The sequence below is a fragment of the Anastrepha ludens genome, chromosome 6 (assembly GCF_028408465.1).
Source record: "Anastrepha ludens isolate Willacy chromosome 6, idAnaLude1.1, whole genome shotgun sequence".
NCBI classification, from domain to species: Eukaryota; Metazoa; Arthropoda; class Insecta; order Diptera; family Tephritidae; genus Anastrepha; species Anastrepha ludens.
The window spans coordinates 81,448,288-81,464,167 of NC_071502.1; the positions used below are offsets into that span (position 1 = coordinate 81,448,288).

The following is a 15,880-nucleotide window of genomic DNA, read 5'->3' on the forward strand; positions in this document are numbered from 1 at the left end:
TAAGCAGAAACATATCTAAAGGTGCTCTAGTTTTCCATTTCAATTTATTGACTGCGCTGATGGCTTTAAGTCCTTGTTTTTGAAGATATGATATTATTTCTTCTGGATCACTCGTATGATGCAAGTTCTTTACCATCACCTTAATCGGCCGGGATTGCTTGTTTTCATGTGTATACCAAGATAGATTTTTACTGGTTAGCATTTTTGTGAGGCTTCTATAGTCATCAGGATCTGTTGCTTTGATTTTGTAAGTATTATTATTTAAGAGTTTAATAAGAAACTCTTTTTTCATTTCCTTTTTTGCAATATTAAAGACTTGTTGATAATCGCATTCTCCAGATATCATTATTGGAGGAGGTTGCGGGATTTTTTTCTCTTTTTGCTCAAAGGATGGGTTTGCAGTAACTTTTGAGTTAGAAGTTTGTATTTCAGGTGATTCTGCAGCCTTCTTTTTCTTACCTAGCCTTTTTTTTAGGATCCATTTCGATTCTCGAGCAAGTTCGTCTTTATCCGTTTCATATTGTAGGTTACCATCAATTTTTTTGGAAGTTGCATTATTCTTTTTAAGATTTCGATTTTCTGTTTCGAGTAAATCTAGTGCATTCTTTAATTCCATGCATAGTTTTTCCATATTTATTAACTGATTATCTTGTTGGCTTATTATATTTTTATAGTGGATTAAGTTATTTGCGATAATTTCATGGTTTGCCGCTAGTTGGCCACCTCCAGTTGGAGGTGTTCGTTGCATAATTTATGTAATTGCTGGAGTGCGCTGGAATATATGTAAACACTTATTGTGCTAGTAGCACAGCCTTTGGGTTCGAAATTTAGTCGGTATAGTAGATGCCTTTTGATTGAGTCGGTTATGCAGTCAACGATGACAGCTGTTCTTCCAACCCGCGAGATTATTTGTTTGTTTACGAGATTGCTTACACTATCGATAGCGGGGGTTTATTTGTTGTAATGTTTTTGTTTTTTTATTCTCTCTTCTATTCGCTCTTTGTTTTTGCGTTTAGTCCACCGTACAATAATATATGCATGTATATGCACAGCGAAACTAATAACGCAAAAATATATAAATATTTTGCTAATCACCAGTCCTGTTCATATGTACAAATGTATATATATCAATAATCACAGGCTCAATGTGGTGTCACCACGTCGCCATTAAAATGGTTAAAAGTCACTAACGATATTAGTACACTTGAAAACTGCGGAGCGAAATCAAAACGCGTCTGTTTCCTCCGATATGTCTTGTGAAGACCACAATTGCAATATGAAAACGCATTTGAATATCAATAGTTGGTCTGCCAATAGATCGCATTTACTAAATCATTAATTTTGCGCTTGAATATCAAGTAAAAAAATGTGAATGTTTGTCTTTACAGTGTGAATGTAAATTTTCCACCGATAACGAATTTCAAGACTGCATACACTGTGTTACACAATGTAGCAGGAAAGAAAAAAAAAAAAAAAAATGTTTTTGTCTATAATCAATTGCTCCTTATCAGCGATTGAACTGCGAAAGACCTGCATACTAATTGATTAGAGACGACTTAAAGCAACTCACTGCTAGGTTCGTCTCAGCATTCTGTTTTGTTCACTAAGCTTGAATAGAAAAGCGATTCTGTTTCGTAAATGCAAATATAACTTGAAAGTAACAAATTTTATTATTTAAAAAAAAAAATTGCGATGCAGTTTAAAGTTGCTCTAATTTGCTTGCTCGGTGTAGCAGCAGTTAATGCTTTCGGAGAATTCGATTGTGAAGAGTTTCCAGCAAGGAAGACAGATCCACTCGCACCAACTCCCACTGTACGCGTGTGCGGTGCTGGCGAATATGAAGATATACCTAAAATTCTGCGTTTATTACTGGGCATCGAAAAGCCAGGTAGGAGAGCTAATCGAATATAAAATTATTGAAATTCATCTAATGCTACTTCTTTTGTTAGCACGTCATTTATTGCCGCCTTTTGAAGAGCCCGCCGCCGGAGGAAAATTCTCAAATGGTATTGATGAAAACGCGCCATATTCAAATGAGCCTTATTGGCAATCTAAAAACCCAGTAACTTACGCTGAAGAGGAACAATTTGCACCAGCTGCGCCACGTCCTTATCCTTATGAAGTTATTAATCGAGCATTTCCAGCCGAGGACAATCAATTCGACTTTCAGTCGCTCGTCGCGCATAACAAACCACAACATCAACAAAAATTGGAATCCATCGTCAGTGATGTGTCAGCTGTAAAGCAATCAGTGAGTGACCTTGAATCCAATCTAAGCGCTATTGCCAAAAGTCTGCTGCAAGATCACAAAACCGAAAAAAGTGAAATGAATATAAATATTATTTTTAAGCTTGACCCAATTTTGGAGCAAATGCTAAAAGGCCTACTTCAGTTAGACGAAAAACCGGAAGTTGATATTAATAAGCCTACCGATCAGGAATTGCTTGAGACACTACACAGAATGGATATGAGATATGCCCCTTTTTTATAACTTTGAAAATTATAACATTCTAACTTTACTTATTTTTTATAACTTTTACAACTTTCCTCATAAATAGTTAAAAATTAAATTAGATTTGCTCAAGTATAAAAATTTAGTTTCCACCCTGTGATGCTTGCCTTTATAAACTCTATATTTCCTTACTCAATTTATAGTTCTTTTATTGATTCTTTCTATTAAATAATACATTTTGAAAATTTGATTGCTTCTGATCTGCTCAGTAAACAACTTTCTCGTTACCTCTTGACAAATCAACTTCCTTAGCAAGAAACTCTATGGCTAACTCCAGAAAATTTAAGTAAAAGTGGAGGAATGTTATTTATTGGTAGGAAAAATATTTAACTTTCGAAAGGCTGCGCTTATGAGCAAAAACCTGCTAAGTGGTTCTTTATCGGTATGTGGAGGGCGAGTATGACGTTAAATACATCCAGACATACCGCTTAAATCAGGTAAACATATATATATACATATATATAATTGACGCGTACACCCTTTTTGGGTGTTTGGCCGAGCTCCTCCTCCTATTTGTGGTGTGTGTGTTGATGTTGTTCCACAAACGGAGGGACCTACAGTTTCAAGACGGCAGATATTTTTTTTTTTTTTTTTTTTTTATTTCTTCCATAAAATATTACACCTGTCGTTAGACAATAAGTAATTTGATTTACAAAAAGATGGAATGAGAGTGATATTGAAGGGCCAATGCCCCCAAGCTCATTTAGAAGAAATATATACATATTATTTAAAAACAAGTGGTTAACAAACAATGACATATACGATTAGTTGACAATTGATTACATGGATTTTGCAAGATCTGTTTGTGTTTGACGGTTAAGCCGACTTTGGGTAGATTTTTCTTTATTTGGTAGTTTTCTCATCATAGGATTTGGGTGCGTTAATAATCTATTTATGTGTCTTCTGCTAGCGCTTTGTATTGTTTCATCAATCGAATCGATGTCAAGGTCGCGATGAATATCTGCGTTAGGTATGTACCAAGGTGCATTAGTTAAGGTCCTAAGTATTTTAGACTGGACTCGTTGAAGTATACGTAGATTACTTTTTGCAGCAGTGCCCCAAATCTCAATTCCATATTTCCAGATCGGAGCAATTATCGTTCGATAAATAAGTACTTTATTTTGCAATGATAGATTGGACTGAGGTCCAAGTAGCCAGTACAATTTCTTAAAACGATTTCTAATTTCATTTCGCTTTTTCTTTATATGCTCCTGCCAGTTTAATTTCGAGTCGATCGTAAGACCCAGGTATTTCGCTTTGGTGTCAATATGCACGTCAGAATTACCAACGCTAACTGGTTCAATGGTTGTCCTTCGGTTTGTGTAGTTTACTTGTATTGTTTTGTCATCGTTAATTTCGATGTTCCATTTTTTGAACAAGTTTAATGTCACATTTAATTCGTTTTGTAAATTTTGTTTTGCGACTTTTGTATCTTTATGAGATACCATGAGGACTGTGTCATCCGCAAATGTCCGCAAATCATGCTGTCTTCTGACTTCGGTTCCGGTAGATCAGCCGTGTAGAATAGATACAATGTTGGTACTAAGACACTGCCTTGGGGAATGCCTGTGTTCATAGGTTGAATGTCTGAACATGCTTCGTTATATTTAACTTACAATTTCCTGTCTTCGATGTAACTCTTAAGCATAAGGTAAAAGTCATTAGGTAGTTGTGCTTTTAATTTATGGAATAACCCAGGGTGCCACACTTTGTCAAAAGCTTTAGCTTCGTCGAAGTATATGGACATGCACACTAGACTGGCCGCAACTTTTTTTTTGTTGAAATCCATAAATTTTCGGGTCTTAAAACATGAGGTTAGGAGTAGTGAAAAACGGTGTAATTTTTTAACCCGATCCGATGATGCCTAACCGTGCCCATTTGATCCTAAAGTATGGACAATTTCAAAAAATTACAAAATTACAATTTTTTGAAATTGTGATTTTTTTTGTTTCCAATTTATATAATTTAATTTAATTTAATTTAATATGTATATACTTAATATATATATAATTTAACTTCATTTATATAATTTATTTTAATTTAATAAAATTTTAATTAAATAAATAGATTGTCTATTTAATGAGAGATGTTTTGGTGTAAAACGGATACAATTGCCTGTAGTGCTCAACAACTTGCAGTAAGTACTGTTTATCTTCTTCATTATAAGTAAGCGATCTGTTGTAGTCTGTGTTCAATTTCAATGCTCTCTCTGCAGCGTCATTAACTACAGACAAATGCTGACAAATTCGTTTTCCCGCTATATAGTCTTATTTTTCTTGCCATGTTGAAGGATCTGATTCCAAAAAACTTGTTTCAATTCCTAAGCGGGTAAAGAATGTTTTAGTTCTTGATGATTTCATCATCAAAATCATGTATATTCTTGCTGCCGTAAAGTGTTATTTCTGACATTGTTGCAACAACTCTCTTTGGAACAGCATCTTCCTTCTGGTTATCGCTAGTAATTGCTTCCACCATTTTTCGCTTAATATGTGAAGGAATTTGATCATCAAAAAAAGGAAAGGCCAACCGTCTCTTCCGACAAATACCATAAATGATTTTTAATTTTATGTAACAAGGCATTGGATACATTCTTATCGAAATATACAATCACATCTTGATTGAGCTTAAGGTCATTTTGTAGAGCAGCTATTGGATCCACACAACGAAACCAATATGGAACGTAGATACCGAGTTAAAGAAATACAAACGCTTCTTAGACTCTTTATCTCTGAAGTCGTTAACACGAATTGCTCGCGAAACAGAAACATTTTGTAGCAATATAGGCACTTCGACATAAACCTTGCGTGTGATGATGCACCAGGTGACCGTATTTGTGAAAAATTTGGTACGTCTCCCCCACCAAAGAGCAACGATAGTTGTAGTAATTCTTTATAATCGCCACGAGTATGGTGACTATTTAATGCAGTTAGACAAAATTTCTTAAATATTTCCACTTCAGCTATTGTAAAGACTTTCCGAACTTCATTTTCCGATATTCCACTTTTGAATGACTTAGAATTAATGTTTTTCCAGCTGTTAGAGAAACGATTGAATAAGGGAACTTCCGGTGCTGATGATTTGCCAAAATTTAGTTCGAACACTGCTTTGACTAACAACTCACTAACATGGTGACGACAGGGAAAGGAAAGTAGATTTCGGCCCAACCTTTTTTCAAGCAAGAACGTTGCTCCATTATTAACTCCCGTATTAGCAGCTGTTGTATCAAATGATACAATTTCCACTAAATCATCGAGCTTCCACTTGCACAAAAAATTATGTATTTCTGCAGCTATTGCATCTCCCGTTGAACTTTCAATTTTTGGTATCCCCAGCAGTTTTTCCATATTTTCTTCTGTGATAACGAGAGACAATCTATCTTTCTTTTCTGTGCCTAGGATTTCTGCAAGCAGCTTGCCATCCCAGTGAAGGACAAAAACGTCGGGAATCTACAAACAAGTAAAAAGAAATCTTATAAACATATTCAGTAAAACCATTACATTGAATCCATCAATAATCTCTTGAGCTTGTCTGCGACGATAATCTCTCCTCATCTCCTCCTAATGTTGTTCGATTAAGAATTATGTAAATCTTCCATTTTTATTGACGGCGTTCCATTAACATTTTGCATGGTATTTATGAAGGCAGCAACCGTTGCACTCACCAAATGCATGGCATCTCTTGTTGAGAGGTTACATTTGTCCATGCATGTAAGCATTCTATCATCAATAAAATAAATTTTTCCTCGATTTGCCTTTTTCGGTAGTAAATTAATGTTACTTCCGTCTGTATCTTTGCCCTCATTCATATATTTTGCTGCATTTTCTTCGCCAGCTGAAATATCCTTTTCAGCATCCTCGGTATCAGAGACTTCAAGAGCATAACACAACAGTTGATGAATTGTTTAGTGATCACCAAAGTGTTGATTATGAAACAAATTTTTATTTTTATTATTATAGTGAAATGTGAAAAATTATTTAAAAAGTACCTTTGCATAAAATTTAAAAATAATTATTTCACTTAGCAGCTGGCTCAACACACCGTTCATAAAACACAATAGAAATACTCAACTGACGGTGACATATTTTCCACGTATCACTAATCAGTTATGTGTGCTGAAAGCGCCTTTTGTCAGGTGGCTTTCGCGATATAAATTGGGCCATACCGCCACAAAGTAAACAAGATCATTAATTAAAATCGCATCACATCAATAAATATAAGATTCGAACAAAAAAATTGGAAATTAGTAAAAATTGTGATTTTTTCAAATTTTCCATACTTTGGGATCAAATGGGCACGGTTAGACATCATCGGATCGGGCTGAAAAAATATACCGTTCTTTATTGCATCTAACCTCATGTTTTACGACCCGAAAACTTTTGGATTTTCAATTTTTATTTTTCTCCATACAAGCTGCGGCCAGTCTAATGCACACTCTTTTTTTATTCAGGTCATTATTAATTTTGTGAACTACTCTATGAATCTGTTGGATTGTTGGATGGTTTTTCCTAAATCCGAATTGGTGTTGGGGTATCAGATTCATGCTTGTTATAATAGGATTTATCTGGATATTTTTATGAGGAGCTTTTTCATGGCAGAAATACACTCGGAGGTTTGCCATTGCCTGCCAGGGGCGACCGCCATTAGAAACAACTTTTTCTTCATTTTGGTGTTTCACCGAGATTCGAACCAACGTTCTCTATGTGAATTCCGAATGGTAGTCACGCACCAACCGATTCGGCTACGGCGGCCGCCAATCAGGCTAACATATAACGGTTTTTTGGAGAGAAAGGTGGACTTTCTGGCATTTTGGCAACATCCTTTCTTTCCGCAGCAGCATGACATCCCTCGTCGTATGAATTGTTTTTTTCATGCTCGCCAAAATTCGATTTATTCTTCGGCGTCGGTGCGTAGAGAACGAGAAATGTTGCTCCATTGCTCGTGCATGCCGGTTTGGTGGGCATTACTCTCTGAGAGCAGGAGTGAGAGTCGTGGCGAATCTTCTGGCTGTCTGTTGTGATTACAGCTTTTCGATGTTGAACATTCTTTGCATAGATAGATGTATGTTTTTTGCTGCACAGAATCGTGTGCGCAGTTTAGCTGCAACGAGGTAACCATCCGAGTCGATGTTGGGTCCTCGGATCGTACTTACATCTAAGACACTAGAAGCATGTCTTCTATCTATCGCAACACATTCGATCTGGTTTCGCGTTTTTCGATCAGGAGACAGCCAGATGTATCTTCTTATGCTCGAATCTGGTGCTGCAGACTGCCATATTTCGCGCACCGGCGAAGTCTATCAGCTTCTGTCCATTACCGGATGTTTCGATGTTCAGGCTGAGTTTTCCGACTGTGGGACCAAAAACCTTCTACTTCCCCACCCTGGCGTTGAAATCGCCAAGCATGATTTTTATAACGTGGCGGGGAACATACCACGCGTTCATAGAAGGAATCTTTGGTCCTATCGTCCTTCTCTTCCGTCGGGGTGTGAGCGAAAATGAGCGAGATTAAAAAATCGCGAAGTGAACGAAAATATTTGGTATTTATTTAACGAAGTCTCCCTTCCACTATAAGCCCAATTCCGAATTTGCGCTCCTTTACATGACAGCTGTAGTAGACGTCGCAACGTCCAGTGCTCTTATTACCATGTACCGTCCATGGCATCTCTTCAATAACAGTGATGCTAGTCTTTGCTCTTACAAGGACATGAACTAGCCGAGCAGAGGAACCTTTCCCATTAAGGGGCCAGACATTCCATTGTATGTCCTCAAATCATGGCACGGACCACATTTAAAGCGGTAATCAGTATAGGCCGGTTTTATGAAGCTGTTTTGTTGAACAAATAAGTATCGACATATACCATACGAGTGTGTGCAACACTAGGAGCCAAATATAAAGACACAATTGTAAAAGTACAATAAGCGCATTTAAGTTTTTCCGCCCATTAAAGTTTAGCATAATAAAGTCATAAGAATGAAGAGGCTCAAAAATTGATTATGCAGTGTTGCGCATTTTCTCCACAGAAAAAAAATTTCCTGCGTTCGTTATACGGTGAAAATTCAAAACATTTCAGAGAAAAAAAAATTGTCAAAAACCAATGCGAGTTTGAGTCTCTCAAAACTTACACTTAGCGTAAAATTGAATGGGCTATAAAACTACATAAACAAAAGTTTTCCAAAAATTCTGAACAGCAAATGTAAAAGTTTGATGGAAATTGGATTAAAGCTTAAAAATTCTGCACAAAATTTTAAACTTAGATACGTATATGTGGTTTTTGTTATAGAATCATGCATATTTTTACAAACAAATTTTTAGGAATGGAAAATTATATCCATAATTTATTAATCGTGTCTTCTCAGATTTCTTACTGCTTCAAAATTTCGAAACTCCAGGAGAGCGATTTGTATTTGATTCGTAATTTTTTCTTCTTAACTTTGGGGCGTACACGTCTGTCAGGTATTTGGACGAGCTCCTCCTCCTAATTGTGGCGTGCGTTTTGATGTTGTTCTACAAATTGAGCGACCTACAGTTTTTAAGCCGAAATGATTTTTTATGAAGTTAAACTTGTAAGTTCTTGCACTTTTTTGTAAATATTTTTCTTAATTTGGGCGAAGACTGTAAAAATTTCAGAAATTCGGCTGCTGGAAAGTTAAAAAAAGAAACTATTGTATAAAATTATTAAGAGTATTCACATCCATTTCGTTGCTTTTGCGTCTTGTGAGCAAATACATTTTGCTGGAACGGCCTTACGGTCTTATTGTACTTATGTTACTTTGGTCATCTTCTTTCGAACCAGCTGGTTTATAACAATTTCCTTGTATACAAGTAAAATTTAAAACAAATTTAAACTTTATTTTCCATTCTGTCTACACCTATAATTTGCTAGTAAGATTTTTTATTTCCTCTTTTATTAAAGGTATTTTAAAATTCCGATGAATTTCAGCTTTCGTCACGTACCACCGAGCATTTATCAGGGTACGTATGGTCTTGGAGTGGAAAGGCTATAGAATTTCTAAGTCCCAATTTGATACTGTGCGCCGCAGTTGGATTCCATAAGTCCAGACGAGTCTGAGCACAGATTTGTAAAGAATAAGCTTGTTGTCCATTGAGCGGGGGGATTTACGGTTTAACAGCCAATTCATGATCCAAAATATTGGGTAGTCGAAAAAGTCTTTTCGTATTTTGTCGATAGATCTCCTTGGAGTCATCTATCTCCAGTGCTACCAATCACATTATGTCATATCATATGGTGTTAGAAAGGTGACATTTTAAGCTTCATTTAACCAAAAAAAATTAAATTCGGAGAAGTTGAAGAAAGGAAGAAATTTTTGTATAAAAAAGGGAAAAATGTCACGCAAGCCAACAATGAAATTTTTGAAGTTTACGGAGACGATGCTTTATCAGTTCGTGTAGCACAATAATGGTTCGCTCGCTTCCGTTCTGGAAATTTCGATGTGAAAGATGCACCTCGCTCCGGTCGACCTATCATTGAAAAAGTCGATGAAATTATGGAAAAGATTGCCCAGGACCGTCACATAAGCTGCCATGACATCACCAAGGCCCTAAACATTCATCATCAAATGGTTTTGAACCATTTAAAAAAGGCTGGTTACAAAAAGAAGTTCGATGTTTGGGTACCACATGAATCGTCTGTGAAAAATTTAAATGAAATCGAACCATTTCTGAAGCGAGTGGTAACAGCAGACGAAAAGTGGATCAAATAAGACAATAATGTGCGAAAAAAATCATGGTGCATGAGTGGTGAAGCTCAACAAATGGTCGCAAAGCCAGGATTGACGCCTCGAAAGGTTATACTGTGTGTTCGGTGGGATTGGAAGGGAATCATCCACTATGTGCTGCTCCAGCCTGCTCGAACGATTGATTCTACACTTTACTGTCAACAACTGATGAGATTGAAGCAAGCAATCGAAAAAAACGGCCAGAACTGATCAGCAGAAAGGGCGTCGTCTTCCATCAGGACAACGCTAGGCCACACACATCTTTGATGACTCGGCAAAAACTGGGAGAGCTTGGCTGGGAAGTTTTGATACATCCATCATATAGCCCTGACCTTGCACCATCGGACTACCACAAAAGTTTTACACTGATGGAATAATGTCTCTAGAAGAAAAATAGCAAAAGGTGGTCGACCAAAATGGTACATATTTGGTTTAATAGTTCATTATAAATATAAAAAAAATGAGTTGAAGTTTGATTAGAAATACGAAAAGACTTGTTCGACTACCCAATATTAATCCTAGGGCTTTCCATTTGGAAAGATATGCGTTTTACATGTAATTCGTTTATCCAAACTAATTAGGTTTATGGGCCGGCGCTTCTCATTGTGGTAAAGGTTACATGTGAAGATTTACATATTTTCGTTCACTTTCAAGCGCCAGCTCTGGACCCATTTAGAGATTTTATTTATGTCGATTTGGAGCTTAGAAGAGGCTTCTGTGGGATCTGCTGCTATCGTCATAATAGAAGTGACATTAGCAAAAATACCGCCAAAAGTATAGGATTGGACCTAATATGCAGGCTTGTGCGGCAACGGCTTCCATTTGTTGGAAATTGGAGAATTCATTTTCATAATTTACATAGAACAGACGTTGGCTTAGATACGATTCAAGGAGCAAATAGCATTTAGTGCTAATTTGTTTTTATTTTAAGGAGCAGACCTATGTGTCACACTAGGTCGACGGCTTGTAATCTGTCCGGAATTCTGCTGAACAGATTTGGTTGTGGCCGAGCGCGGTTCGTATTTTTTCGACGAGTCTATGGACCTGCTCAATGAAACCGGATCAATGTTGCGTGGTTATTTGTTTCTTTCGATAACAACCATTAAACATTTAAGGAAAACTTTTGACAAAACTAGTAAAAGACTGATAGAGCGATAAGATTTCACTTCATCACCTGGTTTTCCCAGTTTAAGCATCATTTTAATTTCTGCCACTTTTGACTGAGCTGGAAAGATAATTTTGGTGAAACAGCATTGAACAAATGAGTAATGTAATTATTGGGTTCAGGAGTAGTTTTTCGAAAAATTCGGCCGTGATGCGATCATATCGTGGTGTCTTTTGATCTTTTTGTTTTTTTTTTTTGGGTAGTGCTAACTATTTCGCTTTTGGTGAGCCACTTCATCGGCAGCTCCATTTGGTGGGGTTCGTTTAGAAAGGCAGTGACAGTCGTATCAAAATAAGGATCAGCTTCAGTATCGTGTGGAGTATAAATATTTTTTAGGTGCTCAGCAAAAAGCTCTACTTTTTCCAATGAGGATTTCGCCCAAGAGGAGCCAAAAGAGCCAGAAACAAAAAGGTAAAAAGCGGTGCTGCATTTACGTGCTTCAATTTCGACATTCTTAACCAAATAATCAAAAATCGGATTGTGCTCTTCATCCAGCTATTTTTGGGGCTTCTGCCGCCTGCATAATAACTTACTTACTTTTTTACCTTCACTTTTTGATACTTTTAACTTAAACATCGTACCTGACCATCAATTGTTTGTCAAAGAGATGATTGTTATTTTACCAACCACCGATCAAATTGCAAGCTTGCCACAGCGGCGCTTTTTTACTTGATATTTAACCAAAACCAAAATAATACCAAGTATTGAAGCAACGACGTCGATGCTTACACCCTTTGTTGGGTGTTTGGCCGAATTCCCGCTATTATTTGGGGTGTGCGCCCTGATGTTGCTCCTCAATGGGCCCCTATCATTAATATCTGAAATACCACTGAATGCCACTGTCGCGACTTTTCTGAAGCCATTTATTTTACTATTCTCGTTACCAGCGAAACCAAGAGCAATTTTTCTATAGCCAGCGACGGTTAACGTGCCAACTGAATATGCCGGGCTAATTAAAATTTCACAAAGTAAAGTAAAAGATAATGAGTTTTCTTTCATTCGATTTGAGAAGCATACATACATACATACACTTGAAACCCTCGAACACTTTTGAGCGATTTTCGTTAGAGTTTCATTTTGGCATTGGTTTGTTAAAACAATCAAGTAAAATGGAATTTGACATCATTGCAAACCATTTAACGCCAATGAAAACAGTGTCGCAGCTACTCGTGATGAGACGCGTGTAGCGGTAAAAAAATTGCCACGAGATTGTTGGATTCCGTGACAATAGCCATACTAAAGTAATTGACCTTCCAAGGCCAAAAAGTCCAAACCTCAATGAAAAATTCAGCACAAGCGGATAGTACAAGGCCAATGCGGGCTTAAAGTTGACAAGGCGCGGGCTAAGATTAGCTACGGATGTGTGTGGTGGTGAACTGCAAGCAACTAAAATAAACAAGTCGTATTCAGATGAAAGAGCCAAAAAGGCTTTTGTGACAATTGCTTCGCAACACAACCACGGTATGTTGACATAATTCTTATGGTATTTGCATCATCAAACCAAGAAATGAAGCTGAAGAAATTTTCAATGACTGCCTCCATCTCGAAGTAATTTTTCGCTCTTAATTATGTACTAGATATCTTGTGCTCTCTCCTCTTGGCTATTTTTGATTTAGAGTTTGCCAAAGTGTTGATATTTCATTTTGCTTAGTTTTGTTCTATTTAAACTTAGTCTTCAAATGTTAGAGGTCATGAAGTGGAAATAGCGAAAAATAAGAAAAAAAAAAAAACGCAAAAGTGTTAGTCACAAAAACAGAAATGGAAACATTTTGAAATGTCATTAAAACAATCTTAATTTAAGTTTCAATTCTCTACTGAATCCGCACGGCGGTTTGTGGCGTTGAATTGTTCGAACTCGAAGCCGCAAAGATATTACAGGTACAGTATTCTGCAAAAGTGTAAGGCCACTAGCTTTGAAGAAAAAAATATTAAATCTTCTTCTTCTTTATTAGAGAATTAAATCCTTTTCATCAACAATTTTATACAAGAATTACAATTTGTTTGGCTGTAAATATTGTAGAAAATAAGTACAAATAAGTAAATAAATATCAATTATCGATAGAGCTGGATGTTTCACACATATTCCAGTGATTGGGAGGGCGCACACTGAGGATTTAGCGGAAGAAAGTCAAATTTGCAACATACCACCTACGCAATGTTTAATAGTATTTCTAAATTCCAGAATAGAACCAACAATAAAATCAAAAAGGATTACTAAACTCCGACTTACACTTTTTTTTATAGATATGTCAAAAGTATATTTTTTTTATAGTATTGAACTCACTAAGAAAAAACTTCAAAGCCCAAGGTGGTTTTTATTCCTTTTGCTTGAGCCGACTTCCAATTTTTTATTTTTCCTTTAGGGTACTATATTTTTATATATTTTAGCCGGAAGAACAAAGGCTGTGAAGCATTTGATTATCTATTTATAATTAATTTTACGAAAAAAAAAAAAATCATATTCCTTCATATTCTTGGATCTGCAAGTTGAGCCACATTTACCTACGGTCAGAAACTAGTATCAAGGTGTTGCTTAATAGCGTCTCTTTCAGTTTTAATCAATTGCAGGTGCCACCAGGCGCCACTGATTATTTTTTGGCAATGATAATAACTAAACGCTTTCTAGTGTGTGCATAATGATAACGAAACACTTTTAATTTTGTTTTGACATTTTGGGGGTAATTCAGAATTATGAACTTACAGTGAGTCAATAAAGTATTTTTGGAGCAGATTTTTTGGGATCAGCTTCGATGGCATTCAAAATATATCTCTCTTCCCGTTCGGAAATTTTTTTTGGACGACCAGAACGTGGTTTCTTTTGCACATTTCCATTGCTGTTGTGAAAGTTAATAATATTTTGTACGCTAGAATGTGTTTTTCCAACAATTCTTCCAATTTCACGCAATGATTTTTTTTCCAAATACAATTTGATGATCAGTTTTCTTATTTCCATCGATATTTCTTTACCTTTTCCCATTTCGTCCACTTTGAACTAGCGCCTGTATACAAATGTATCAATAATAAAATGCTTCAAACGCATTTCTACACTTGTTTGCTAAAACCCAAACAAATTTAAATCCGTTATTTTTACAACAACGCAACAATACATATTTGCGTGTTGTACTTAAACTTTTTTTGCGTAATTTTAGCGCTCATTGAGGGTTATTTTACGTATGCATCTAAAATGTATAACGGGAACAACAAAAAAAACCGGTTTTCATGACAACGATGTACTCTTTTAATGATACAAAGATATTGCATGAAGTTTTTTTAGCATAATTCTTAGTGTTTGTAAGAAATAACAAGGTGTACTTAAACTTTATTAATTAAAAGATTTGTTGTTATTCTTGAAGCCATAACCATACGTGAGCCAGTGAACCCAACAAAATTTGGAGATTTTTGTATGGAGACAGCAAAAAAGTGTGTTACTTTGTATGAGTGGTACAATATGCCAACTACTCTCCATAAAATTCTCATGCACGGTAAGGATATAATGGAAAAGTGTATTTTCCCTGTGGGTGTATTGTCTGAAGAGGCTCAGGAATGTCGAAACAAAGACTACAAAAAGTATAGACTCAGACACTCCAGAAAATGCAGCAAAATTGCCACGAATCAAGACATCATGCACCGAATGATGGTGACATCAGACCCGTTGATATCACATTTGACACCTTCTTTCAATAAGAAAAAGCACAGTGATTTAAGCAAGGAAGTAATTGCGCTTTTACAAGAATAAAATTTGCAAAAAAATATGTTTTATATGAATATGTAATGTGTATAATTTGTGTATGTATGACATCATTAAAAATAAATATTTGTTCATTATTTATTCACTTGTCGGCAGTCCATATAAAAATTTTCATATTTTTACAAATAACGCAGTAGTATATATTTCTATTTGGAAAAAACATTGATTTTCAACATTTTTTTTTAAACAGTTTTTAAACATTGTTTTGAATCATGTTCTTTCCATATATTTTTAAAAATAAAATTTATGAATTTTAAAAAACATTGTGTTTAAAAAAATAGTTTTTAAACATGTTTTTTTCATACACAAATATATACAACTTCGTTAGTAGTAAAAATGTAAATATTTTTTTGGATGTATACTTTTTTCCGCATCTCTGTACAAAAATCCCCAGTGTGGGGCGTCCGAATGGTCTCGTAGCCCTCTGTTTTCTCGTCATTGCAGATTTGGCCAACCTATTGTCAAGCATGCGTAATATGTGATTTTTCCACTCCCGCCTTCGTCTCCGGTTCCACCTGACAACGTTTTGCATGTTACATATCCCTCTTAACTCTGCGAGTATGTCCTGCGATTGATCGCAATGCTCCCATCTCAACCTTGGTCATTGCTTGTTATGTTGCACTTACATCTACTCGGGTTTCAACTGCTTAGGTGAGTACTGGTCGAATGCATGTTTTGTAAATTCGGACTTTACCTTTTAAGCTTAGATGCTTATTCGC

The 15,880-nt window shown here is 36.0% G+C and overlaps 1 protein-coding gene across 2 annotated transcripts; it reads left to right on the forward strand.

The window, feature by feature from the left end:
• The first annotated feature begins 1,578 nt into the window (after positions 1 to 1,578).
• LOC128867510 (uncharacterized) lies at positions 1,579 to 2,702 on the forward strand. 2 transcript variants are annotated; one of them, XM_054108775.1, is made up of 2 exons: positions 1,579 to 1,888; positions 1,950 to 2,702. In XM_054108775.1, exons 1-2 carry the CDS (start codon positions 1,693 to 1,695, stop codon positions 2,489 to 2,491), a joined length of 738 nt encoding a protein of 245 aa, XP_053964750.1. In that variant the 5' UTR covers positions 1,579 to 1,692; the 3' UTR covers positions 2,492 to 2,702. The 2 variants fall into 2 exon arrangements, with proteins under 2 accessions (XP_053964750.1, XP_053964751.1); XM_054108776.1 differs by having other exon boundaries at positions 1,977 to 2,702.
• The last annotated feature ends 13,178 nt before the right edge of the window (positions 2,703 to 15,880 follow it).

Bases quoted from the DNA above. Each gene is read 5' to 3' on its own strand.
- LOC128867510 (XM_054108775.1), top strand. From the start codon at position 1,693: ATGCAGTTTAAAGTTGCTCTAATTTGCTTGCTCGGTGTAGCAGCAGTT. The intron at 1,889-1,949 runs GTAGGAGAGCTA...TTCTTTTGTTAG, and splicing joins ACTGGGCATCGAAAAGCCAG to CACGTCATTTATTGCCGCCT.